Source organism: Trichosurus vulpecula, chromosome 3 (assembly GCF_011100635.1).
Source record: "Trichosurus vulpecula isolate mTriVul1 chromosome 3, mTriVul1.pri, whole genome shotgun sequence".
Taxonomy (NCBI): Eukaryota; Metazoa; Chordata; class Mammalia; order Diprotodontia; family Phalangeridae; genus Trichosurus; species Trichosurus vulpecula.
The window spans coordinates 405606725-405633868 of NC_050575.1; the positions used below are offsets into that span (position 1 = coordinate 405606725).

At 45.1% G+C, this 27144-nt stretch overlaps 1 protein-coding gene across 2 annotated transcripts in view; it reads left to right on the forward strand.

Moving 5' to 3' along the window:
• Positions 1-653: 653 nt before the first annotated feature.
• Positions 654-27144, forward strand: part of SMYD1 (SET and MYND domain containing 1) — a 36852-nt gene continuing 10361 nt past the window's right edge. Inside the window, exons 1-5 of one of the 2 annotated variants that reach the window (XM_036751141.1) lie at positions 891-1097; positions 16253-16429; positions 20616-20829; positions 23058-23188; positions 24754-24792. In XM_036751141.1, coding sequence (XP_036607036.1) covers positions 961-1097; positions 16253-16429; positions 20616-20829; positions 23058-23188; positions 24754-24792 — 698 coding nt within the window. In that variant the 5' untranslated portion in view covers positions 891-960. Of the gene's footprint in view, positions 1098-16252; positions 16430-20615; positions 20830-23057; positions 23189-24753; positions 24793-27144 lie in introns of both variants that reach the window. The other variant, XM_036751142.1, reaches the window with a different exon arrangement.

Sequence of the window (27144 nt, forward strand, 5' to 3'; positions counted from 1 at the left end):
GTGCTACACACACATACAAAGTGGTCCCAGAGGATTTTGTGCATGGAGCTGAGAGTCTATCTTGTCCCGTCCCTTTCATTTTACCCGTGAGGAACCTGTGCCCAAGGGAAGAACACCAGAGCTGGAGTCTAGGGACCTGTGTTCAGATCCTGCCTCTGTGACCTCAGGCAGTCAGGCCCTCAGCTTCCTTATCTGTAGAATGAGAGGGCCCATTGGGAGACTGGAGATGCCCTTTGGGGCCCCCTCCTGCTCTAGAGCTGTGATGTTACAATCATTTATAGTCTCAGAAAAGTCAAATGAATTGACCAAGGTTGCACAAGTCATAGAGGACAAAGCTGGGATTTGGGTCTAGGTTCTTTGACTCAGGTTCCAGCACTACCTCCACTGTCTCCCACAGTTCCAGTGGGAGAGCGAGGCTGCTGCCCCCTTCCCCCAGCTCAGGTCCCTTGATCCCTCCTGATCATGGTACTAGAAAGGGTCCCAGCAAATACCACTTTTCCTCCAGCCACTGTTTCAGCTGTTGCCTCCTGATAGACAGAAGCATCTGGCTGCTAAAAATATCCCAGTGAACCAGCACTCTCCACTCCTTCACGAAGCAGGAGCATGAATTAAGGTCTGGGTTTTCTAAACATGTACACACAGCTTGGGAAAGCGTACACTAAATGTTTTCAGATCCAAGCAGCAAATAGAGCTGGTCCTTGGTCCTTGCTTTCTGCTTTGACTGGTCCTGACAGCTGGGCAGTGGGTCCCTTCCTCCCCTCTGCCCTGCCCACCCTACCCCATCCCCTGTGGACAGTGCTACAGCAGGCAGAGGGGGAGGAGGTGAGTGGGGGGTGGGAGGAGGGCTGTGTAGGGAAGGGGTGGTGGCGAGACCATTTATGGACTTGGTCTTTGGGATGCCGAAGGTGTTGAAATAGCAGCTGCTAAGGTCTGCTGTGCTGGGCCAGGGAGGTTTCTGCAATGACAATAGGAAGAATGGAGAAAGTTGAAGTGTTCACTTCAGAAGGCAAAGGCCGGGGCCTTAAGACCACCAAAGAGCTCTGGGCTGCCGATGTGGTCTTTGCCGAGCCGGCTTATTCTGCAGTAGTCTTTGACAGGTAGGTGGCCAGATTTGTGTGTGTGTGTGTATGTGTGTGTGTGTGTGTGTGTGTGTGTGTGTGTGTGTGTGTATGGTGGGGAGGGTGAGGGGGGTTCTTAGGCTTAATGGATGAGATGAATGAGGCCAGCCTCTGATACCCCACAAGGGACCACAAACTAGAATCATGAGAGGTCAAGGGATTCAGAGCTGGAACACTAGAGATCGTCATAATAAAAATAACAGGATTAATGATAACTATGGCATTTTAAGGTTTGCAAAGCACTTTGCAAACATCTCATTTACAATCCGTCCCTCACATGTTATGGGTGAGAGAATGGAGGGCCCAGAGAGGTTGTGATTTGCCCAAGGTTCCATGGTCGTTCCAGTGCTGAGATTTGAACCCAGGTCCTATGACTCGACTCCAAATCTAGCCCTTACCCCCTCTATACCAAATTCCAATAATTGATTATTCTCTGACATAGTCATAAATTGTCCGAGTTAGAAGGAACCTTAGGGACCATCTTGTCTATCCCCTTATTACCCGGGCATAAGTCAAGTGACTCACCCTGAGCCCTAGCGCTAGTCGGGGCGGTTTGGGGCCAGCACCAGGTGTCTTCGTTCCTGGCCTCATCCTTAGTGCACTCTGCCACACACCCTCCATCCTTCAGAGCTGTGTTGCGAGGGTCGCTTCTGAGATTCCTGTCCACGACCGCAATCCTGTAAGAAGAGCCTTTGGAAGAAGAACAAAAGTCCCAGGTGACTGTGTTCCTTCAAAGATCTGTGGCACAAAAAGACTGGGCAACAGACACCCCAGAGATTCTCCTTGGGGCCAGCGTTTTCTCTGTGTCTGCGGTGACTCTGAAGGGGAGGGGAGGGTAAAGTGGGTGTGACTGTAAAGAGGGCATGGAAGACTTTTCTTTTAACTTTCTAGCCTGAGAGAATATATAACAACATGCAGGGCTTTACATCAGTGAACTGTGATTTTGTCCACAAATTGCCTGAAGCCCAGAGAGGTCAGGCTACTTATCCAAGGTCACACAGCTAACAAATGTTGGATGTGGGATTTGAAATGAGGTCTCCCTGGTCTCATGTCCAGCTATGCCAGGGTTCTCCTAGATAGGGAGTGGTGTGGTTCAGTGGACAGGGAGCTGGCTTTGGAACCAGAAGACTTGGGTTCAGATCCCCCTCCTCACACAATCCACATGAAATTGGGGGCAAGTCGGTGAAACCCCTGATCCTTAGTTGTAGCATCTATAAAATGACAGTGTTGGGCAAGACAGTTTCTGAGTCGGAAGCATTTAGGCTATGCCTTTACTGTTAAACAAATTCTCAAACAGGTGCTAGAGACAATGGGATTTTATGATAATAATAATTGCTACCATTTATATAGAACTTTAGCGTTTTTAAAGAGCTTTATAAACACCGCCTTTGGTCCCCGCGACTCTCTCAGGGTATCGTTGTTCACTGATTTTTCAGTCACATCTGACTCTTTGTGACCCCATTTGGGGTCATTTTTTTTTGGCAGAGATACTGGAGTGGTTTGTGAGGCAAACAGGGTGAAGTGACTTGGCCAGGGTCACCCAGCTAGGAAGTATCTGAGGTCAGATTTGAACTCAGGAAGACTTCTTGACTCCAGGTCCAGAGCTCTATGTGCTATGGTGCCCCCAGCTGCCCTAGTCCTTCAGAGAGTAGATGCTGTTATTATCCCCATTTTACAGAGGAGGAAATTGTGACACAGAGATTAAATGACTTGCCCTGCATCCCAAGCAGCAATGGTCTGAAGCAGGGTCTGAACTCAGGCCCCCCTGACTCCCAGATCCAGTTCTCTATGCAGTGCACTACCTAGTTGCCTGAAGGAGAAGGTGCTGGACCCCTAGGTCTCAGTACCCATTTCCTACTCTCATAATTCAGTGACTGGGCAAATCTCTTAGGCTCTCTCTGCCTCAGTTTCCTCATCTCTAAAATGGGGCTGATAATATCGAAAGCAGTGGTTGTGAGGATCCAGGGAGACAGTGTAATGTGGATAAATCTCTGTGCAAACATTGAAGTGCTGCATCGATGCCAGTTAGAACCTCCAAGGATTACAATGTTCAATTATAACTGATTATAATCCTTCCTACTAATCGTAGGTCATGTTTAGAGTGTTGTGGATACAAAGATACATGATCTGATTTGATCCTGACAACAGGCATGTGTGGGTTGGTGAGTGGAAGAGAAAGTTGAGGCTCAGAGACATGGAATCCAAGCTCCAACAATCAATCAGTCAATAAGCATTTATTGGGGCAGTGAGGTGGCGCAGTGTGTAGAGCACCAGTCCTGGAGTCAGGAGGACCTGAGTTCAAATCCTGTATAAGATACTTGACACACTTACTAGCTGTGTGACCTTGGGCAAGACACTTAACCCCAATTGCCCTGCCTTCCCCCCCACTACAAAAAAACAAGCATTTATTATCCACGGGTGATAAGAAAACAAGTAAAAAGGAGGACAGCCCCTTCCTCCCTCAAGGAGCTTCTGCTGGAGGAAGTGAAACTGTTGTCATTAACATTATCATCTGGTTGCCTCATGAGCTTGAGAAAGGCTCCAGGACCGGCCGATGAAAGATGCTTCAGTGGAGTCTTAAGAGTGCTGGATTTATAGTCAAAGAACCTGGATGCTAGTTCTGACTCCTCTGAAACCTCACAATCTGGGTGACCTTGAGTGAGTGACTTAGCCCATCTGGGCTTTGGTCTCATCATCTGAAGAACGAAGGGAGTGGAACTAGAGGACATCTAGTGGCCTTGCTGTCCTTGATCTATGATCCCAGGACTGCAGGATCATCACCTTCACAAGCATAGCTGAAGGGAGAGAGGTGTTCCCCACCAAGACACACCCAAGTCTTCTGGTGCCTAACCAGTGCTCTCTCCATCACAGGAAAGTGGGATTAAGGATTAGATTAGCCTTTTTTTGTCCAGATTTGTTATTTCGTGAGTGCAGTATACTGGGGCAGGGGTGTGTGTGGAAGCTCCCTCCTGTCAATGCAAATGGGTAACTCAAGCCCATAGAGACTTTGGTGTAGGCACTGAGAGGTTAACTAACTTGGACGCTGTTTAAGCCTGCCCTTCATTCCTCAGATGAAGGCAGCAGCGGCGTCTGCTGGGCCCCAGGGACTTTTCAAAAAAGGAAGGTTTGAACCTAGGGGTCCTAGATCAGATTCCAAGCCTTTGATGATTCCCTAGCAGGTGACATCCGAAAGCCTAACTAATCCCTTGGAGGCTGAGGAAGCGAGGAACTCGTGAGAGATGAGTTAAACTACCCCATAAAAGTTTTATTTTCTTAGTCACCCTATAAATCAGCCCCATCCTAATCCACATTGCAGGCTTGTTTTAGAGCTAGTCGACAATGTTCTAGGCACTGTGCCGACTACTGGGGATATGTGAAGAAAGGCTAAAATGCTTCTCCTACCCTCAACAAGCTCACATTTGAATTGGGGAGACAACATGCAAACAACTGTGTTGTGTTTATACACACATCATATATGTGATATATATGTCATATATACACACATTTGCTATACATCTTCCCTCTGAGATCATCTTCCATCCATATTGTCTCTTTTTTGTCTTTTTATCACCAGGTCCCATTTTGAGGGTGGGCTGGACTACTCTGGTCCTGTGTAGGGGACTCTCAGTTTGGAAACTCCCTTTAAGTTATCCGTAAGTCTTAGAGAATTGCCTAGGGATCCTGGGAGCTTCACAAAAATGGTCTCATTTGATCCTCACAATAACCCTGAGGGGTAGTGCTATTGTTGTCTATGTTTTACAGTTGGGGAAACCGAGGCAGGCAAAGGTGAAGTGACTTGCCTCGGTGACACCAAGGACAACCTTCTGTATGCTGCTCCATGTCACTTCTCTACTTGCAAGGAATCATTCAACAAACATTTTGAAAGCACCTACTATGTGCTAGGCACTGTGTTAGGTGCTGGGGGTAGAGGTATGCAGAGTGAAACAGCCCCTGCTCATGAGGAGCTTATAGAAGAGGTGCTTCATAAATGCTTGTGCCAAGAGTGAGTGAATGAAGATGATGATGATGATGAAGGTTTTCATTTATTTATTTAATGCGTAATGTCACTCAAAACTGTGCTGGAGGATGTTCATTCATTCATCTGAAATGTTTATTGAGCGCCTCTCACCTTTAATCCTGACCGTGTGTTATCTTATTTTTAGAGGTCATAGAAATAGTTCTGGATTTGCAGTTAGAGCACCTGGGTTCGCGTTAGGTAGTTGGAGGCACAGTGGATCGAGCACTGGGGTTACAGTCAAGAAGACATTCTTCAGTTGTGTTTGACTCGTGTGATCTAATGTGGGGTGTTCTTGGCAAAGATACTGGAGTGGTTTGCCATTTCCTTCTCCAGCTCATTTGACAGATGAGGAAACTGAGGTAAACAGGGTAAAGTGACTTGTCCAGGTCACACAGCTAGGAAGTATCTGAGGCAGCATTTGAACTCAGGTCCTCCTGAATCCAGGTCCTGCGCGCTAGACAGTAGGCTGCCTCATGCCCAGAGTCCAGAAGACCTGAGTTCAAATGCTTGGTGTACGATTCCGGGCAAATTCCTTCACTGCCATCTGTGTCAATTTCCTCAACTGTAAAATGCAGATCCTAATAGCTTCTGCCCCCCACACTTGTGAAGGTCAAGTGAGCTTATGTTTGTAAAGCGTTTTGCAAAAACGCTTAGTGTTTTATACATTCTCTACATGTTATCCTGGTCCGTATCTTGCTACCTGGGAAACCTTGGTGTTAGCTCTCTGGTCTGTAAAATGAGGAAAGGGCGATCTGAATGGACGAGCATCCTGAGCTGCCCTGGAGCTTTTAGCCTAGGATGCTTTTTGGAAGGAATAGGATAGACCCAAGACATGGGGAGATTGCTTTTGGAAATCCACACAGAGACACACACAGAGATGTGAATGGTCTAGGAGATCACGAGCTGAGCCAGACACCCAAGCTAAGATGGAAGCACCACTACAGGGACTTCTAGATAGCAAAGGAAGCACGCTGCATGGTTCCCGGACACGGGAAGGCAGTGGCGTCCAAGGCAGGACAAGGCCGTATGCTGTTTCGAGACAGAAGGAGGTGATTTGGCGGTGCCGTGGCCAGAGCGGTGGAGTCAGGAAGACCAGAGTTCAAATCTGGACCCTAACACTTCCTAACTGTGTGACCTCGGACAGGTCACTTCTCTGTCTCGGTGTCTTAGTTTCTTCTCAGTCTCTGTCTCTTAGCCTGTTTCCTCAGCTGTAAAATGTGGGGAAAATCATAGCACTTACCTCCCAGGTAGGGGGATCAGATGAGATACTGTTTGTAAGGAGCTTAGTGCAGTGCCTGGCACATAGTAGGTGCCGTATCAATGCTAGTTATTATTACCCAGACAGAGTGAAGGGAACATACACTCTATGCCAGCCAAGTCCTGCCGTGAGAGCTGTAACAAGAAGATTTTTTTTAACCTAGAACAAATACCACAGTGTGAAAAAGGCTCTTTGTTAGTGGGGGATGGGGCCACCAGGTGGGAGGGTGACATATGGGGGTAATAGAATGGGGAGAAGCTCACCCCAGACACCATCCTATAGCTTCCCATTTTCACTAGTTAATTATTCTTGCCAGCTGATAGGTGGCACGGTATTTTGGGAAGGGCACCAATCTTTCAGAAAGACTTATGTTCGAATCCTTTCCCTGGACAAGTATCCTCCCTAAGACTATAGCTTGCAGCCAAATTTCTAGTCTGTATTGAGAGGAAGTTTCCATACCAGGAGTTCTCTTGTACTTAGTGAAAATATAGGTCTAGAACCCCATCCCTCTCAAAAAAAAATTCCTGCTCAGCTAAACTCTATTGTTCCTATGTTGTTAAATAAAAACTCAAGTGTGGTCCATGACCTCTGGATTTGGTACCCCCTAACTTTGGCAACCAGTGGCAAAGCTCTGTTGGCCCCTCCTTAGTTATAGCTCTGCTGGCTACTATCTTTTGATGCTTTTCTCTGGAGACACAGAGCACAGTTCTGAGCTCAAAGAAGTCCAAGCCTGCTGAATGGATCTGAATTTTAACTTGAACCAAAAACTGACTCCTAGAATTTCAAGACTTTCCAGGACCCTAAGGGCCACCTAGTTTGACTCTGTTGTTTTTACAGAAGAGGGAACAGGGGCTGGAAAGTCGTGAGCTGCCCAAGGCCACCCAGCAGTCTGCTGGCTCCTAGCTGGACATGCCACCAGCTGCTTCAGAGCCTTGCCCCTTGCCACTCTGCATCTTACCCTGAACTGTTTTGAAGTCTTAGGAGGTGGAGTTGGAAGAACCAGTCATATTTTCCAAGTGACTTTGTCTTTGCCAGCTTGAGCTCAGACCTAACCAGTAAGGCTGCGGGCTTAGATCCCAAACAAGTCGGTCCCTTTCTGAATGCATCAGTGGATTCTCCTTAGACCCTCAAGCATCCCCCCCCAAAGTTGAGAAAAGAGAATGGCCAAGGTTGTTGAAGAAGAAAAACATGTCAAGCTCATTTTCATCTGACCCAGCTGAGGCTGGCTGAAGTAACCAGGCATCTCCTGGGGAGGCTAAGGAGGGAGATAGACATTCCACGTGACCCCCACAGGCACTGGGCTCCTCCAAGCAGAAGCACGTAGGAGAAGGAGAGTCAGCACCATGGAGGGGGCCTGAGAAAAATCTTAGAGGGGACTGCACTCTGGGGGCTGGCATGAAGTGGCTGGGTGCATCTGCTTCCTTTTGTCCCTGAGCCTCTGAGGCAGCACTGGGGAGAGGGGAAGCGAATAAGAAGTGGAGAAAGGAAGCAGGAGTAATGGAGACAGTGGCTACAGCGAATGGGGGTTATCAGAGATTGGGAAAGCCATTAATTTCCCTTCTCCCTCTCTAGTCCTCCCCAAGCCAGCTCTGGATCCTGAGCATCTTGACCACTTAGGGTATAGCTGGACACACCTGGCATAACCCATACACATACCTATGATAAAAGAAAAGATAGAAGGCTTGGAGTTAAGAAGACCTGAGTTCAAATCCTGCCTCTGACACTTTCTAGCTGTGTGACCATGGGTGAGTCACATAGCCTGGCTGCAGTTCCCTCATCTATCAGCTAAACATAACTGTAATGCCTACCACATAGGATCACTATGAAGGCAACATATTACAATGGGAAGAGTGATGACCCTAGAGTTGGAGGATCTGAGTTCAAATCCCACCCCGATGATAACTCCTTGCGTGACCTTGGGCCATTCACTAAAATTTCTTGGGTCTCGGCTTCTTTAGAGATGGCTCGGTGGTATAGTGGATGGAGCACTAGATCTGGAGCCAAGAAGACCTGAGTTCAAATCCTGCCTTGGATGCTTATGGCTCTGTGACAAATAGTTGAGTCTGAGCTTCAGTTTCTGTAAATGAAAGGCAAGGAGGAATTGAATGACTTCTAGGGTTCCTTCTAGATTTAAATCTATGATCCTACAAAAGAAGACCTTAAAGTGCTTTAGGAATGTCAGCTGCAATGAGTGGGCCTTGGACACATACGTGGCTTGTGGCTTGTATTTCTTCTTTTGCTTCTGGCCAGTTCTCACACACACACATACACATACACACACATGCACGATTTATATATAATTATATTTACATGTATGTGTATATATTATGTACACATTTATATTATTTAAATATAAGTGATGTAAATATAGAGTATATTTATAGATAAATTTATTTTAAGATATAAGCAATTACTTAATATGATTAAATAAATCTGGATATTTACATTCATATGTGTATATGTGCATTGTGCATTATACATGTGTGTATATATGTATAATTTCTATATGACACTCCCTCTCCCATTTCTGACCTTTGCCCTACTTGGAATGCCCTCCCTCCTCATCTCTACCTCTTAGTTTCCCTGGCTTCTTCAAGACTCAGCTCCGATTTTACCATCTACAGGAAGCCTTTCTTGGCACCCTCAGGTGCTGTCACCTCTCCTTCTCAGATAACCATCCATCCACTCTGTATATCTCTTCTGTATACCTAGTTATTTACATGTTGTCTCCCCCATGAGAATAGAATGGGAGTTCCTTAAGGAGGGCAGGAACTATGTTTTTTGCCTTTCTTGGCATCCATACTGCTTAACACAGTGCCTGGCATGTAGTAAACACTTAATACTTGTTGGCTGACTGTAGTTATGATAGAGGGGAAATAGCTTTGGAACCAATCCCAGAAACAATAATAAATTAAGTTTCTTTGTGAGCTAAGATTGTTTCTTGTCAATGAGCAACCTGAGATAATATACAAATGCATGAATGCAAATGTGATTGGCAAAGAAAGCAAATGATGCTTATAACATAAGTGATAAAATAATTTTCTAGGTAAGCCAAACTCATCAGATATAAAGATAAGGAACAGTGAGGCCAATAAATCACCCATGTTGCTGTTCTTATTCTCCCTCCCCCCTTTTCTTCTAAATGGAAACTTGGCCAATTCCTAAGAGATTGATTGGGTCCAGGGAAACATACGCATGCTTGAGTTATTGGTGTAATGCATTTCATATTAGCAACACTAGGCTGGCTGACTGATTGTAGAGCTAAGGGTCTGCCAGGCCTACTGGAAATCAAGTGGGTCTTGAGCTCAACCAGGCATGATGGAGGCTGCCAGACTCTCAGACTGAAATATTTATGGCTGTGCATCTAATGTGGAGACCAGCCACTGGGTGTGTGCAGCCACCTAGACTGGAGGGTTTTATAGTCACAGTTGGCTCATGGACAAGAGGGGGAAAAGACCCATATGGGCTATAAATGACCCATCTGGATGCAAATATAAATAGGGTGAGAGAAAGTCCTAAGTGAAGTTCCATGATAAGATGCTAAAAGGAAATTAGTGATCTTTCACTTAAACCCCAAACTTCCAAGGTTGATGTCATGGTATCATGGTGTCACACCTATCGTTTCTCACAAATGAGACTTCACTAAAAAGTGGGGGAGGGAGAAGAGTCTATGTTGAATGGATCATCTGTTTGATCCAGGATGGGATCATAGGGTCAGACTGCATCTTTGTGCTTACCTGTTTAGAATGTAAGCTTCTTGAGGACAGGGGTGGTTTCCTATTTGTCTTTGTATCCCTAGAGCCTAGCCCAGTGTCTGCCATCTGGCCAATGCTTAATGAACAATTGCTGATTTGAATCAAAACTACAGGGTGCCGTAAAGTCTGGACACATAGGAAAATTGACGGCAATGTGGAGTTATTGCATCGAGTTCATGTGAATCTTGCATAGGGCATCAACCTTTGCATCACAAATGGTGGAAATCATATTGAAGATGTTATTTGTTAATATTCCAATTAAATAAAATGTGGTTGAAAATTTCATTCATTTCATTTCTTGAAAATATGCATTTTTGCCTATGTGTCCAGACTTTAGGAATGCCCTGTAGTCCAAATTTCCCCATTTTGAACACAAAGAAACTAAGCCAGAAAGAGGGGAAGGTCACACAGGTAGCAAGTGGCAAGGGCAAACTTCGAACCCGGCTCCTCGGATTCTAGGTCCAGGCTCTTTTTACTAAACCCCACTATGCTTGCCTAGTACAGAGATGTGCTTATAGTAGGAAACAAATTTAAACAAATTTGGGGGGCGGGAATCCAAACATGTATTTCATCTGGTTCACTCCTGGTGTGTGAGCTCCCTTGATTGATGAAGATTGGCATCTGCTCCAGGATATAGTCTTAGCCTGGGAGTACAGAGAGATGAAGTCAGTCAATAATCATTTATTAAGCAGGTATCTTGGTAGTGATGGCTGATCACTAACACTGTGCCAGGAGCTAGGGTCACCAATGCAAAAGTGAAGCAGGCTTGGCTGGCTTAACCAGGGCCACCTAATCAGAAGCAGGACTTAGGATCACACATGGAGTTAAAACTGGATGGGGCATTTTGCCTTGGCAGCACCCACCACTCTAGGCTGCACTGGACCTAGTTTTGTGGACCAGCACTGCCGAGCAAGGGGGAGACCTGAGCATGTGACCCAGCTTCCCAGCACCAGAAGGGGACCTGGAGAAAGACAATCTATTGCCAATGTCAGCTCTCGGGAGCCAATCCAGCAGTAATCCCAGTGCATCCACCCAGTCTTTGGTTTATGTGACAGTGGGGGAGTTGGGGGCAGCTGGCCTGGAGGCTTAGACTGTTTTCCATCAGCTGTCAGAGTTAAAAGGCCAGGAAGATGCCATTTGATGCTTCACTCCTTGTAAGGGAAGAAACATCCACCGGAGAGATAAAAACAAGAAAATGGAAAAAAGGCAACCTTCCATGGGGGCTGGGGAAGTGTGGTGGTGGGAGGGGGTCCCTTTACCAGAAAACAGCCACAGGGAGAAAAGCTGACAGCGTCGATGTCCTCTGATTCCTGTGTGTGGCCCCACCTTGAAGATGAAGGTATTTTTCAGAGGATATTTCGTTCCTGGTACACCTGGGAACCGTCACCAGGATTTAAATGGAGCAGCCCAGGGTGCATGCATAGAATGCAACATTAAGACTGTGTCCCAACAGGTTAGTTGATGAGGGAGAGAAGTACTGGCTGAAAAGCAGACTGAGTTCACTCCTGCCTCCCAGGGGGTCCTGGCTCTTCTTGTAGGTGCTTTGCCATTCCATGCAAACCCTGCCACAAATCCAAGCCACTTTTTAGAATAGAGAACACAGTAGGACTGAAATACTTGAGTGCCTTCCCTCCCTCCCATCACCACTAGCTAGCACTCTCCCCTAGAACCCTCCCCAAATTGCTTTGTGTCTGACTTGTATGTATTTTCTATTTATTTCTGTTCATATCATTCCTCTGTTCCATTGTCCATTCTCTATCTTCTCTTTAAAAGAACATAAGCTTCTTGAAGGCAGGGACTGTTTGGTTTTTGCCTTTGTATCCCAGGAATATAGATTTAGTGCATAAAGGTAATTTAGCCCAAGCCTCTCATTTTTACAGAAGAGGAAACTGAGACCCAGAGAAGTGAAAGGACCAGCCTGAGGTCCTCAGATATTATTATGGTAGTCTAGATTTGAATCCAGGACCTTGGACTCCAAAGCTAGTTCTCTTGCCACCGACCTATGGATGCTTCCTCCTGTTCCAGCACCTTGCTGAGTCTTTGGTACATAGTATGTCTTTAATAAAAGCTGTCCAATTCATTCTGTGCCTTTTGTTTATGGAGCGAAGGACCAGAGATTAAGAGTTGGTAGGAACCTCTGAGGTCATAGAGTCCAGTCCTTACAGATGAGGACACTGAGGCCAGAGAATTGACTTATCCCGGGTCACACAGGTAGGAAGGACCAGAACCAGGGTTTGAGATCTGAACCCGACTCTAAAACCCAACCTTCTTTCTGTTAGAGCATCATGTCTTTTCTTGGTCCTAAGAGATATGAGGACTGTTCTTGCCCAAGGGCTGAAAATGCTTGTTGAATGAATGAATGAAACATGTAGGACCAGAAATCTAGAATTGGAAAGGACTTAAGAGGCCATCTAGAGTGACTAGTCAACTTCTCCATTTGACAGATGAGGAAACAGGCTGAGAGAGGTTAAGTCACTCTCCCAAGGTCCTGCAAATAGTAAGAGATGTGAGATTGGAATTTACATCTTTGGTTCTAGGGTCAATCTACATTCTACTCAGCCATGAGAAAAGGTCTTGGCCCAGACAAAGCCATGGGTCATTGGATAAAAAAAAATCAATGGGTCATTGGATTTAGAGGGTCCAAGTCCTTCATTTCCCAGATGATGCAACTGAATTACGTAAAATCATTTGTCCATGGTCACCTAGGTGGTAAATAGCGGAGTCAGGATTTGGGCCCAGATCTTTGAGTTCTAAACTACCTTCTACCTAACCTGACATCCAGTGCCCATTTCACTCTGCCATATAAGCCACTGGTGTATTATCTTCCTTCTGGAAATCTATCCAGGCCAGGCACACCTACTAAAGAATGGTGGTTGCTCTCCCTGATTTTGTAAAGGCTAGAGAGAGAATCCTAATATGTGTATGTATATATGTATATATATATATATATATATATATATATATGTGTATATATATATATATATTAACCTATTATGAGGCAATCACTAAGGAATTTCTCTAAACCCATCTGAATCTATTTCTGTCTTTAGCTAGCTGGCTCATTTATCCTGCCACCTGCTGATTTTCCCTTGTGTGCAGGCACCAGCTGTTACCAGAAACATCCAACATGTGTAGCTACTTGAGCATGCTGGGCAGCCTCTACTTTATAGTTGGGAGACTGTGACAGTGGAAAGACTGCTAGGATGCCATTTACCAGCTGTGACCTTGGGCAGGTCACCACTCTGAGTCTCAGTTTCCTCATCTGTAAAATGGACTCTGTGACCTCTAAGTCCATTCCTGCTCTAGATATATGATTCTGTTTTAAAAAATCTTGAGTTCTTCAAAATCATTTCCAATTTGTCAACCCCCCAAATTTATTAAGCATTGACTATTTAGAACTGTGCTAGAATTGTATGTGTATGTGTGTGGGGAGGCATGTAGGGGCTAGAAAATAAGTGTGAGCCACAGTTCCTGTTCTCAAGGAGAAATGATCTTGTTGGGAAATAAGGTAGTTTAGTTCTAGATCTCAAGGAAAAGAAGCACAGCCCTATACTCTTTAATTCTACCTACAAGGGTCAGTCAAGTTAACAAGAGTTTATTAAGTCTTACTATGTTACTGATAAAATACAAACTACCTCCTGTTAGTCCCTGCATTCTCTATTTGCTGATCCTGTCCTTTCTTTCTGGGCATTATGTGTCTGCTGCTCCTTGCCTCTCTCTGTCTTTGCCTCTGTTAGTCTGTCTCTGTCATTTTCCCTTTCTCCCTCCTTCTCTCTCCCTCTCTCCTTTTCTCTCTTCTTTGTTTCTCTCTCTCTCTCTCTGCTTCTTTCTCCCTCAGTCTTCAACCCTCCCTTCCTCTCTTTCTCTTTCCTCTCTCTCTCCCTCTTTCCTTCCTTTTCTTTCCTCTCTCTTCCTCCCTCCTTCCTTCTTCCCTCTCCCTGTTTCTCTCTCTGTCACTTTATTCTCCCCCTCCTCCTTCTCTTCCTCCCTTTCTTCTTTCTCTCTCCCTCTCTCTTTCTTTCTCCCTCTTAAATCCTCCTTTCTCTCTCTCTCTCTCTCTCTCTCTCTCTCTCTCTCTCTCTCTTTCTCTCTCTCTCTCACTGTCTCTCTCTCTCTCCTCCCCTCTCCTCTCCTCTCTTCCTCCTCTCCTCCTCTCCACTCCCCTCCTATCCCCTTCTCTCTTTCTCTCTCCCTCCCTCTCTCTCTCTTTCTCTTCCCCCCCTCTCTCTTCCTCCCTCCCTCTCCTCCCCTCTCCCTGTCTCTGTCTCTCTTTCTTTCTCCTCCCCCCTTCCCTCCCACCTTCCCATCCCCAGTACCAGGCTATACTCACTGCTACCATCTATTTATGTCCCTACTGGGGTCCTTGTCTGAGGTGCTACCTTCTGGGAAGATGCCATCTTTCCTTTAGAATCTAGAGACTTTCATACACCCAGTCCTCTCAGTGGCTTTTCTCTCAATCAGGAGAGGGAAGTTTGTCAGCTCCCAGTGGCAGAACTCAGAACATCCAACCAGTTAAGAGACCTTGGGCTCTTCATCGGTCTCTGCATTTATTTGCTGCTTCTAACAAGGATCCACATCTTTGTTCCAAGCTGCTGGCTCAGGCTAGAAAGTCTCTGTAACTCCTGTTTGCTCCCCGATTGCCAACTTGCAACCCCTTCAGATCATTTCATGGACTGCTTTCTGAAAACCTGAAAGGGCTTCCTGGGTCTGAGGCACCATGTTCCAGTGGGGAGCCCAGACCTTAGCAGACCCAGGGCTCCTTCTGGCTTTTGGTTCTGTTTTGTATGGTGTGAAGCTGGGGTTATTTCATTTTGTTGTATTTCTTTACCCATCTGTAAAATGGGCCTTATATGTAACATAGGGATAGGTACTGAATCTGTGTTCCAGTATAGTAGAGGGAATTCCAAGGTAAGGAATCTCCCTCTGATGGTATAGACTGGAGCCCTCTTTGCAACTTACAATGATTTGCCTTTAGTACAAGTTAAGTGAGTTGCCCAGGATTACACAGAGCCTATCACTCAAGACTTGAACTCAGGTCTTCTTGGCTCTGAGGCCAGATCTCTGGCCATTACTCCATGCACCCCCCCCATATGTGTATGCAATATATAATACACACAGAGCATCGGAGGCAGAGAGGTCACTTGGTGGATAGAACACTGGACCTGGAGCCAGAAGACCTGGAGCCAGGAAGACCTGGGACCAAATACAGCCTCAGACATTTACTAGGGGCCCTGGGCAAGTCACATAACTCTGTTTGCCTCCATTTTCTCATCTGTAAAATGCTGATTATAATAGCACCTAAATGTGTCCACAGGCTTGTCGTGAAGATAAAATGATATAATATTTATAAAGTGCTTAGCATAGTGCCTGGCACATATATAAATGCTAGCAATTATTATTATGTAAATGGCATGTAACATAACATGTTATGGAATGTTATTTTATTTTTACCACATGTATAATAGGTATATATTATATATGTATTTTATATAATGCATAACTATATGCACATTTATATAATATGTAGCATAAATATGTATATAATACGGGGTGTCCCAAAAGTATTAGTGCAGTTTTAAAGTTTGTCAAACCTTATCAATGCTTAAAACTGCATAAAATCTTTCAGTCCCTCCTGTATAGTATATATGTCCCATTCACTCCCACACCCCCAGTCCGGGAGGTTTGATTTGTTTTGTCCGATCTAGACCTTGATGAGCATAGAAACTCTCTCTGCTGATGCACATTGTCGTACAGTCTTAGAGACTGCACTCTAGAGTTGCCACTAGATTGGTGCCAATTGGCTAAATGACTCATTCAGGTCACACGCTGCGCATCTCTCTGGGGTCACCTTAAATCTGACCATACTACTGAGTCACCATGCTACTGTGTCATCTTAAGTCTGACCATACTACTGACTATACTAAGGCACCAAGCTATTGCTCCCTGGGTTTATTTGTTCCCATGAATCAGATAGCATGGGTTAGGGAGTGAGAGGTCTTCCATCTCTCTACCCACCTTGTACCCATCTGGACATTGGCTATCCCCAGGGCTGGCATCTCCTGGCACAGGACTTTCCCCTGCTGATTCTTTTTTCTTTTTCCAGCTTCACCCAGGTCGTGTGCCACACTTGCTTTAAAAGGCAGGAGAAGCTCCAGCGATGTGGGCAGTGTAAGTTCGCCCACTATTGTGATCGGACCTGCCAAAAGGATGCCTGGCTGAACCACAAGAATGAGTGCGCAGCCATCAAAAAGCATGGGAAGCCACCCAGTGAAAACATCAGGTCAGAGCTGAGGCAGAGGTGACATGGGACCCAGGGGGTGGTGGTATTTGAGCCGTAATGAGTACTGCTGGGTGCCAGCAACCCTGGATTGGGAGATGGAAGCCTTGAAAATAAGTGTGGGCCCATGGGTCCCACAGTCTCAAAAAAATCAGGCATCTGGCCTATTGAAAGTGAGCAAATACCTACTAAGCCCCAGCTGTATGCCCAGCCCTGTGCCAGATGCTGGGGGTACTAAGACAGAGCTGACATTCTGTGGGGGTGTGGGGGTGGAGGATAGCACGTACACAGATAAATAATTACACAATGAATAATACAGATAAATACAAAGTAATTTCTGGTGGAAAGCACTAGGAATTGAGGGGATCAGGATAGGTTCCCTGTAGGAAGTGACATCACAGCTGACTTTTGAAAGAAGCCAAGAATTCCAGGAATAGGGCACATCGAGAAGCAGGAGATGGAATCTTGGAATGCCCGTGGTGACACATATGGAGAACAGCTAACAGGCCAATGTGGTTGGAATATAGGGAGCATGAAAGGGAGAAATGTGGAACCATTCTTGAGAGAGAGGCCAGATTCAGATTGAGGAGGGCTTTTAATGCCAGAGGAATTGTATTTTATCCTAAAGGCTATGCCAGCTGTGTGACCCTGGGCAAGTCACTTAATCCTGTTTGCCTCAGTTTCCTCATATGTAAAATGAGCTGAAGAAAGAAATGGCAAATGACTCTAGTTATCTTTGCCAAGAAAACCTCAAGTGGAGTCACAAAAAGTTGGACACGACTGAAAATGACTGAACAATATAATAAAAATAATATGATAATATCTTGATAGTATGAGCTAGAAATTAAAACATCTTAGTATTATTGTAAAAATAATTTTAACTTTGTCTGCTCCCCTGAAAGGGTCTCAGGCTTCTGACCAGACTTTGAGAGTTGTTGATACAGTGTATCCAGGATTAATATGGAAGGGATTATGGGAGGGGAGAAATGGTACAGAGCCTGTAGGTGCTGGATCCAGGCCCATACCTAGGTAGAAATACATCTCCCAACATGGGCATCTCACACCAAAGTCAAGGGCTGGCTGGGAGGCACACACTCATTTCCAGCCCCCCAGTCCATGCCAGCTCTACCCTCTGCCCCCAAACTGGTGGAGAGTTCTTACAATCTGCCCAGTGCACAAGAAGGGTTCTCCTTAGGAAGATGAAGGGTAGCGAGCTCTCCTGCACCTACTTCCCTAGCTTTCTGGCTCTTCTGGGTCTATAGTCCGTGGCTCCTTTTTGGTGTCACACCTCCCCCTCTCCCCTGGACTCCGTGTTCTTGTTGGTTTGGATCCAAGGTAACTGGAATCTTTAGGAATGGCTTCTTTCTATTCATAGCCCCTGACTGCTAATGAAACTAGAATATGACTGGTAGCTCTCTAGGGAAAATCTACCTTCCAGGGTGGGATTGATCTCAGGCTAGGAGCCACCCCCCACCCTAGGTATCATGTCAGCAGACAGGGTTAGTAGGTGAGGCTGGGAGGCCCACATGGTTCAGGAATCACATGGTTCTCTGCTCACAGCACAAGGTTCAAACTCCTGCAGGGTTATTCAAGAGATGCGGTTTGGAAAGAATGCCAAATACTTGGGTTCAAATCCTGCCTCTGACACTTAACCAACTGTGTCACTGTGTCATATCACTCCTCTTCGCCTCAGTTTCCTTACCTGTGAAATAGGGAAGTAGAACCTCCGTCTGTGGGTTATTGCAAGGCTCAAATGAGATAAGGCTCATGAAGGAATTACATAAACATCAGCTGGTGTCATTATTATATTATTTCTGCTGCCTATATTGTTTCTTCCCCCCACTCACTGTAGCCATAGTGGAAAGAATCTTAGCTTTGGAATCAGGGCTTGGGTTTGAATCCTGCCCCCCCATCCACTAGGCAACACTGCTTCTCTTTAGCAGAAACTCTGTGCAATGGCATTTCAGGAGGGAGAGAGTGCTAATGACTAGGAGGATCAGGAAAGCCCTCATGTGGGAGTCTGAATGGAGGAGGTAGCCACTGAGCTGTACTTCAAGTATCTTGGACTTCTATGAGCGAGAAGACTTCTATGAGGGGTGGCTACTTGTATAAAGGTGGGGAGGTGGGAAATTGCTATTGCTAGTACTGGGCTTTGCACATATAGGTACCTGATAAATGTCAAACTGAGTACAACTGTTGGGAAGTGAGGCACTAACTGCCTTCACAGGCAGACAGGATTGCAAAAGGGACTTGAAGTGAATGGTTGAGGTAGATAGAACTCAGGAGTTCTGGCTTCAGCCTGTCAAATCACGTTGTTCCTGATCACCTGAGAGCACAGCCCTTAGTTACAACATATGGACCCGCCTTTCCCCTATTCCCTCAACTCGCTTCCAGGAATTAACTGTAACTACTACCCATTCAATCAATGAACCTTGAACTTGGACTCAGCCTCTGGGAAACAAACAGTCAGACTTAACCTTTTAAAAGTGAGGAGAGAGGGTGAAACCGGTAGTGGGGAGAGAGCCCACCTGACAGAGGGAGGGGACCCCCCAAAAAAAACCCCTGGATCTCATACTCCCTCCCTGCCCATAAACAACCAAACCCTACCCCTATCAGTCACATCAGTTTCTTATCCCAGGATTCCAGGTCTTTTTTCATCAGCCAAGGACCAAGGTTTGGGACTAAAAAATACTCATTGGATTTCAGGGTGGAGGGAAAGATTGGGAAAAGCATGCCAGGTGCTGTTGTGGCCTCAAAGGTGCCAAAACTAGGATTAAAGACTTAAAAGTTGCCCAAGGGTATAAAGGAGGTCCCTGGAATTTCCTTGTTATGCCCTGATCTTGCCCACAGGTCCAAGATGGGTATGCACATTTGATAGATTCATTGATTTTCAAAGTCCCATCCCCATGTGACAGTGTGTGTGTGTACGAGAGAGAGTGTGTATTTATGTGTGTGTGAGAGAGTGTGTGTATGTGTGTGTGCGAGTGTGAGTTGTGTGTGTATATGTGTGTGTGTGTGAGTGTGAGTTGTGTGTGTTCAATCAATCAACAAGTATTTATTAAGCTCCTATTATGATCAGGCTCCATGCAAAGAGCTGAGCAAAGACAAAACTGAAACAGTCATTGTTACATTCTCTTGGGGAAAATCACATGTATCCATCATAAGTAACTCTAGGGAATGGTGTAGTCACTGGGGCAGGCACAAGTACCTGGGGGTGGCAGGGATCAGGAAACACCTCAGGTAAGAGAAGCCACATGGTTTCCCCCTTTTACACCTGAAGTCTTGTTGGCAGCAAGACAGCTCGAGATACCCAGGCTGTTTTCTTCTACTTTCTAGCTCTTAGCACATGTGTGGCACAAAGTAAACACTCAAATGTTTATTGAATTATATTGAATCTTAAGAGGTCTATTGGGTGCTGAAAATTGAAATCAATTTTTGTAAAGTCTAGATAAATGCCCAGAGGACAGATCCATGGTGAATTATGAAGTGAACCTTGGATGTTTGGGTTGTAACCTTGGTGGTGGATGTGCCAGGGGACAGCCCTACATCTTCCCACTCGGCCAGGCCTCCCAAGACCTGCCAGAGACAGAATCCCAAACTGAAGGGACCAGTAGGTGATTCTGGGTTGGTTTTTTTGTGGGTTCTTCCAACCTGTGATTTACCTAAATATCCCCCTAGGATCCTTGTGTTCCCTGGTGAAAGGCAGCCCAATATAGTGGGCTGTGTGCTGAACTTGGAGCCGAGAAGACTTAAATCTTTCTTCTCAGTTTCCTTAACTGTAAAATGAGGGAGCTGAACTTACTGGTCTTTAAGGTCCTTTCCAGCTCTACTTTTTTGATCCTAAAACTTGGGTTTGAATCCAGCCTTAGACACTTAGTAACTTTGAGCCCCAACCTCATTTTAGATTGTAAGCTACTCGAGGTCTGGAACTGTCCTTTGCCTCTCTTTGCGTCCCTGGTGCTTAGCACAGTGCCTGGCACAGAGACACTTGATAAATGTTTATTGATTGATTCATCTGTGAAATGGGACAATAATATTGGTGGCACTTGTCTCCCAGGGCTTCTGTGAGGATCAAATGAAATAATGTGTTTGAAGTGCTTCACAAACCTCATAGTACCACATCCACATCAGTTACCAGTCCCCTCATCACTGCCATCATCATCATTTTTATCATCATCATCCTCCATAGGCTGGCGGCCAGAATCATGTGGCGGATAGAGAGAGAGGGCACTGGACTCACGGAGGGTTGCTTGGTCTCCGTTGACGACCTGCAGAATCATGTGGACAATTTTGGGGAAGAGGAGCAGAAAGACCTTCGAATGGATGTGGACAGCTTTTTGAACTTCTGGCCCCCCCAGAGCCAGCAATTCAGCATGCAGTATATCTCACATATATTCGGAGTGGTATGGGAACCTGACCCCCCTTCCCATTTCCCTTGCTCCCCTTGGTTCCCTTCCCCCTCTCCCCCACCCTCTCTTCTCCCTCTCCTCTTACCCCTCCTTCCCCTTCCCTATCCCCTTTTCCCCATCTCCCTATCCCATTCTCCTACCCCCTCCTCCCCCTTCCCCTCCTCATCTCCTTCCCCTTCCTCCTCCTCCTCCTCCTCCTCTTCCCCCTAATGAAAGAAGCCATGAGATTCCTTGATGGTTTCTCTGCTTGTAACAAAGCCAGGGGATCATTCTGTGCTGCACCCGTAAAGATCCTTGCTCCCCGCCCCAGTCCCTGACAGCCTCCTCACTCCTCTCTCCTGCCAGCTGATTCTGGCTTCTTTTGAAGCACCTGTTGCTCACATCTCCCTCCCTCCCTCCTCCCCACTTTAGTTTCTGGGCACGAGGACACAAAATTAAAGGGCATGACAAATCCCAGGGGCCAAAATGCTGAGTTTCTCATAAAGGAAAAAAGGAAAATGAAATCCCCTGGCATCAGTTGTGATCGCCAAACTGAGAAGGTACACTGAGAACCCTGGGCCTCAGAGGCTCCCAGATCAGGTCTTGGAGAGGGGAGGGGGCATGTGGAGCTTGGGAAGGTTGGAGAAAGACAAAAGGCCATCATCGGTCAGCTGTGATGGGTGCTCGGTGGATTATTTCCCTCCTACTTTCTGGATTTGCCCCAGTCATGGTCATGGCCATCTTTTCCCTAGCATGATGATTAGGAAAATACATCTTGCCTTCACAGTTAGCTATAACCTGACCTAGGGCAGGAAGTCTTAGCCTGGGGTGTATAAACTTTAAACATAGACAGATAGATGGACAGATAGACAAGTAGATAAACAACTATTTTAGTATAATTCATTCCTTTGTAATCTTATATATTTTATTTTATTAACTTAAAAAAAACTACCGAGAAGGATCCACAGGCTCCACCAGCCTTCCAAAGGTCGACTTGACCACAGAAATGATTAAGAACCCCTGACCTGGGGGATGGAAGGTGCAACTCGGAAGTCATGAGAACCAAGGACACAGGATAGGACACAGCACAGGACAAACCAAAGGCTACTATTCAGTTTCCCATCACGACGGGGACAGGAACCAGCTAGACAAGGACGCTCGTACCAGCTGCTGGGCAGAGATTCCAGGGACAGTGGGTCTCAGTTCACTGAGAGGGCTTTGGACCCATGAGCCACCTCCCTTGTCTGTGCCTATTCTCCTAGCAATAAATGGGGATAATAGAAAAATTCTCTTCTTTTCCAAAGCAATTTTGGAAATTCATTGATTGTATTTGTATGGTGCTTTAAGGTTTACATTGATGATGCTAATAATAATAATTCATTTTTATTTATTCAATGTCTGTTAGGGTGTTTACTGAGAATGAATGGAGAAAGCGACACTTAATTCTGGAATATATACCTCTATCAGTATTTACAATGTCAAAGATATAATTCATTATTCAGTTGATTATATACTCATCTTTATTTTTGCTAATTTTGCAGATGCACAGGGCTGAGGAATGTTTTTCCAAGGCTAAATATGGGGAGGGGGGCGGGGAGGATAATGATCACATAAAGATGATTAAATTTGTTTTGGGGAGAAATTTACAATGCTCCATTCCTCTGCTTTAACGAAAGACATTATGGCCATGGAATATAAAATGCTATTCAATAATTACATCAAATGATAAAGCATGAACTTTAGTTCTGTAGGAAGGCGGAAGAAGAGAGAAAAAGAGAAAAACAAAGGACAGAATAAAAAGATGTATCTATTTACCTATCCACCTACCTACCTTCTGATCTATTACAGGCCAAACAGAAAGTATGAATACAAAACACAGAAACATTACAGCTAAAAATGTAGAATTGTGTTGCATTTTAGCATCTCTAGGCATCAATACAGTTTTCACTTCTTGGTTCTAGCCTTGCAATGAATTGTATTAGATTGTAAGCTCCTTGAGGGCAGGGACTATCTTTTTCCTCTTTTTGTATCCCTGGCACTTAACACAGTACATGGTACACAGTAGGGGCTTAATAAATGATTATAACTTGATTGCAAGCCACATGAAATTAAGCCAAGGACTAGAATTCCCTTGATTTGGCTTTAGAGGCTATACCTTCTTTAATGTCCACCATTCCCCTCTTGGTTCTCTATTGTACCCTGCCTTTGAGTGATATGCTATTTTCTTTCCTCCCACTGGGCAGATCAACTGCAATGCTTTCACTCTCAGTGACCAGAGGGGCCTTCAGGCCGTGGGGGTGGGCATCTTCCCCAACCTCTGCCTGGTGAACCATGACTGCTGGCCCAACTGTACCGTCATATTCAACAATGGCAAGTGAGTAGGTCTTTGCCTGGGGTGGGTGACAGGGGTGGGGTGCCATTTGCTATGATGTTTCCTGCAATTGATTTTCAACATCTAAGAGCAAATTCTTTAAGGTCAACCAGCAACTTCAAAAGAAGACTGAACATTATTATTTCTGTTGCCTTCAGGTAGTAGTAATGATGCCAACACAGCTTCTTCTAGTACAGAGAATCCTTTTCAGCAGTCACTGGGCAGGTTTCCCTTCTTCCCTTCTTCCTAAAAATGGCAAACACCTGGTAGGGATGATGTCTGTGACCCAATATCATGATGGATCTGATTATTAGAGTGATTGTTCCTTTACTATTTCATCTCTTTCTAAAAGGGATCCCTTCCATTCACAGATGGGATGCATATGTCTTTCTGCCTTTTTTTCCTTTTAAATTTATTTACTTTTCGTTTACAACATTCAGTTCCACAAGTTTTTGAGTTTCAAATTTTCTCCCCCTTCCTCTCCTCCCCCCTAACCTCTGGCTTTAAAAAAAACACATGAGGAACACACCCATGAGCATGAGATTAGAATTTGGAACCAAATAAAAATTCTCATCCATCATCTCCCATTTCCCCTTTTGTTGCCCCTTTGCCCAGAAGTCTACACTCTCAACCCCAAACCACTCACCACCAAGGCAAAGTACTTGTCACATGGAGTTCCCCTGAATGTCAATGACAGATTGAAATACAGCAACCAAGGAGGAGTCCTTCCAGGCTCTATAGCCCTTAGTGGTGATAACTTCCAGTTCAGGATACTCAAGAAATTTTTTTTTAAAAATTGAGTAAAGGTTCTTAACCTTCATTTGTGTCATGGACCCCTTTGGCAATCTAAGAAGCCTATGGATCAACCCCTGTTCAGAATAGTGTTTTTAAATGCACAAAATAAAATGTATAGAATGACAAAGGAAATCAATGATATTGAAATACAGTTAACAGAATATTCTTTAAAAAGTTAACAGAGCCCCTGAAATCTATCCACAGACACTTTACCTCCTTAAAGGCTGGCCTAGTTATTCCCACTTCCACCAGTGAAAACACTCCTTACCACAAATCAATTTCAGTACCTACCACTCATTGTTTCCAGGCTGTTTGCTTTGATCCTGGTTTCTCAGACATTAGTGGAGGGAAACTTTGTGTATGAGCTCAGGAAACTCTGTAGCCAGAAGAATGTCCTTCTCATGCCTAGGGGTGCCTCCGAGTTCCCCATTCCAAGTGTGAATGCTACCCAAAACTTGTTTCAAAGGAGGCTGAGTTTCTCTCTCTGAGATGCTACCCAATTTAAATCATGCTTGTAACCAGCCCCAAGGGGATAACATTTGGGCTCTCAGATTTCTATCCAGTTAGTGAACCTAAGCAGACAGAGGTTGTAAAATGACCATACAATGTGTGGGAAGGAGGGGTGATGGGAGATCTTTGTGACCATGGGAGCCTGACTGGAATTATTGATCCTATTCACTCATGCTAACCATGGTGTATCTGACCAATTTGAGCATCTTTGTTTCCGATGGGGTTGCTCTTAAGTCACCTGCGCTATCTGTTTTGTCTTTCAGTCATGAGGCTGTGAAATCTATGTTTCACACACAGATGAGGTGGGTCAGTCTTGTCGAAGCACATACCTGTCCTCTGACCCTCCCCTCACTTGCTTGGTTTGCTTGTGGACCAGTCCTTTTCCAAGACTCCCAGGCTGGCCGTGTGTTCAAATTCACCGTTCCTTTTTCCATTATCCCAAAGTCCTGCTCAACCCCAAATCCTCCCATTCTGTGGCTGCTGTATTTTGTATGCAATTTAAGAAGAAACAATACTGATCTCCATTCCACCAACCACCATAGGACCTTCCCTGCCTTTTCATCCTTTCCCCTCCATCTTTCCTATTGTACTTCTCTCTTTCCTTTGACTGACAAGCATGGAATCTACCCAGGTCTAAAAGATCTAGTTAGAAAGCCAAAATGACCACTTGAGTAAAGGTTTTTAACCTTCGTTTGTGTCATGGGTCCCTCTGGCAGTCTGTGAAGCCTATGGATCAACCCCTGCTCAGAATAATGTTTTCAAATGCACAAAATAAAATCTATAGGATGACAAAGGAAACCAATGATACCGTAATACAGTTATCAAAGTATGTTTTAAAAAGTTAACAGAGCCCTTAAAATCAATCCACAGACTGCTCGGGGGCCCATGGACACCAGGTTAAGAACCTCTTTCCTAAACCCTGCTTACCATAAAATGAAGACTGATTATCTTACTGACATACTAAAGGATGGTGTGCTCTCTGACATCTCCCATTTCCCACCCAGTAAAACAGCTCAGAGATGTGTTTTGATGATTGAGATGAAGTTTGATTTTCCCTAGTGTTCTCTTTGCTGATGTAGGACAATTGTGACCTGGTGTGTTTGAGTTGGTTTCAATTATTCAATTCCGTTAAGTTCCTACTATGCGCAAAGCACTGTATGAGGTGCTCGGGTTACGAAAGGGAAAAAAAGAGTCTCCACCTTTCAGGAGCTTGCCTTTTGTTTAATGCAGTAGAAACAACACTGATCCTGGACTCAGACGAATCTGAATTCATATCCATCCTCTGACTCTGCTTCTGTGACCTTGGCAGTGAGCAGAGATAAAGCAGTCGAAATCCTGATCCTAGCTAACCATTGGATTTTGGTTGAATCGAGACAAGTGATGAGAACAACTACAACAGCAGTAATAATAATAACTATGATCATGTAGGGCTTTAAGTTTTACAAAGCATTTCCAAATATTATCTCATTTTATCCTCAACAACAACCTTGGGAGGTAGTTGCTATGATTATCCTCATTTTATAGACTAAGGAACTGAGGCAAGTAGAAGTTAAATGACTTGCCCAGGGTCACACAGCTAGTGTGTCTGCAACAGGATTTGAACTCAGGTCTTCCTGATTCCAGGTCCAGTGCTCTAACCACTTTGACACCCAGCTGCGGAAGGTTTTTACTTCTGTTAGGTAAATTCTTATCTGATCCTACTACCCGCAGCCCCAATTTTTCAGCCACTGTTAATGGTTGGAGATCAACTCTTTCCCATATCCCCTCTCAGTTCTTTTTAACAGCAGGCTGGGAGGAAGCCCAGCAGTGGGGAAGGCACAGAAGCCTGGCATTTAACTGACCCCAGTTTGAGTGATTTTTTTACCCCTAATAACTGGTTTCTGTATGTACCACCAAGTGGCAGTTATCGTATATGAGCCACTGCCTGCTTTAGGCTAGGCGTTTCCCATCATGCTCCTGGGCTAGCTGTTCAATGGGAAACCTGGCCTCATGTTGCAGAGATGCCCTCTTTGGGGGTGTTATTCTTCTTTGCCTTTTGATAGGGTTCAATAACGGCAGGGATTGGTGATATTGGTGTAAGGAACTCCCAGATGAGGACACTTCTGCCAAAGAAGTCTGTATCTTCTCTTCAATACAGAGTCTCAGAGAGTTGCCTAGGGCACTAAGGTGTTAAATGACTTGCCCAAGGTCACAGAGCCTATTAGTGTCAGAGGTGGGATTTGAATGCAGGTCTTTCTAGAAGACCAGCTCTTTATTTTGTCATGCTGACTTTTTTTTAAAGCCCTCTTGCCCAATTTTTACCCTTCTTTCCCTCCCTTCTCAATATCCTGATTCATCCGTTGAGGCTTCTGGAGACCAAACAGGCACAGGACCAAGCCATTGTCCCCATCCTGATTCCTTTGAGGCTCCAGTTCTCTGGGCCACTGCCGATTTGCATGATTAAGTTCCATGGGCTGTTTCTCATGATGATTGGCTAAGCTGGATGTCAGTTATAGAACGGGCTTTGCTTTGACTACAGGCCATCTACTACGCTGCAAGATGGTGCCATGGTTAAATGGTGGGTAAAGGAATTAGTAGTGAGGTCCAGATAGGACAGGTCAGTTGAAGGGGGAATCTGTGTTCAGTTACCAATAAGGCATGTGTATTATAGCACA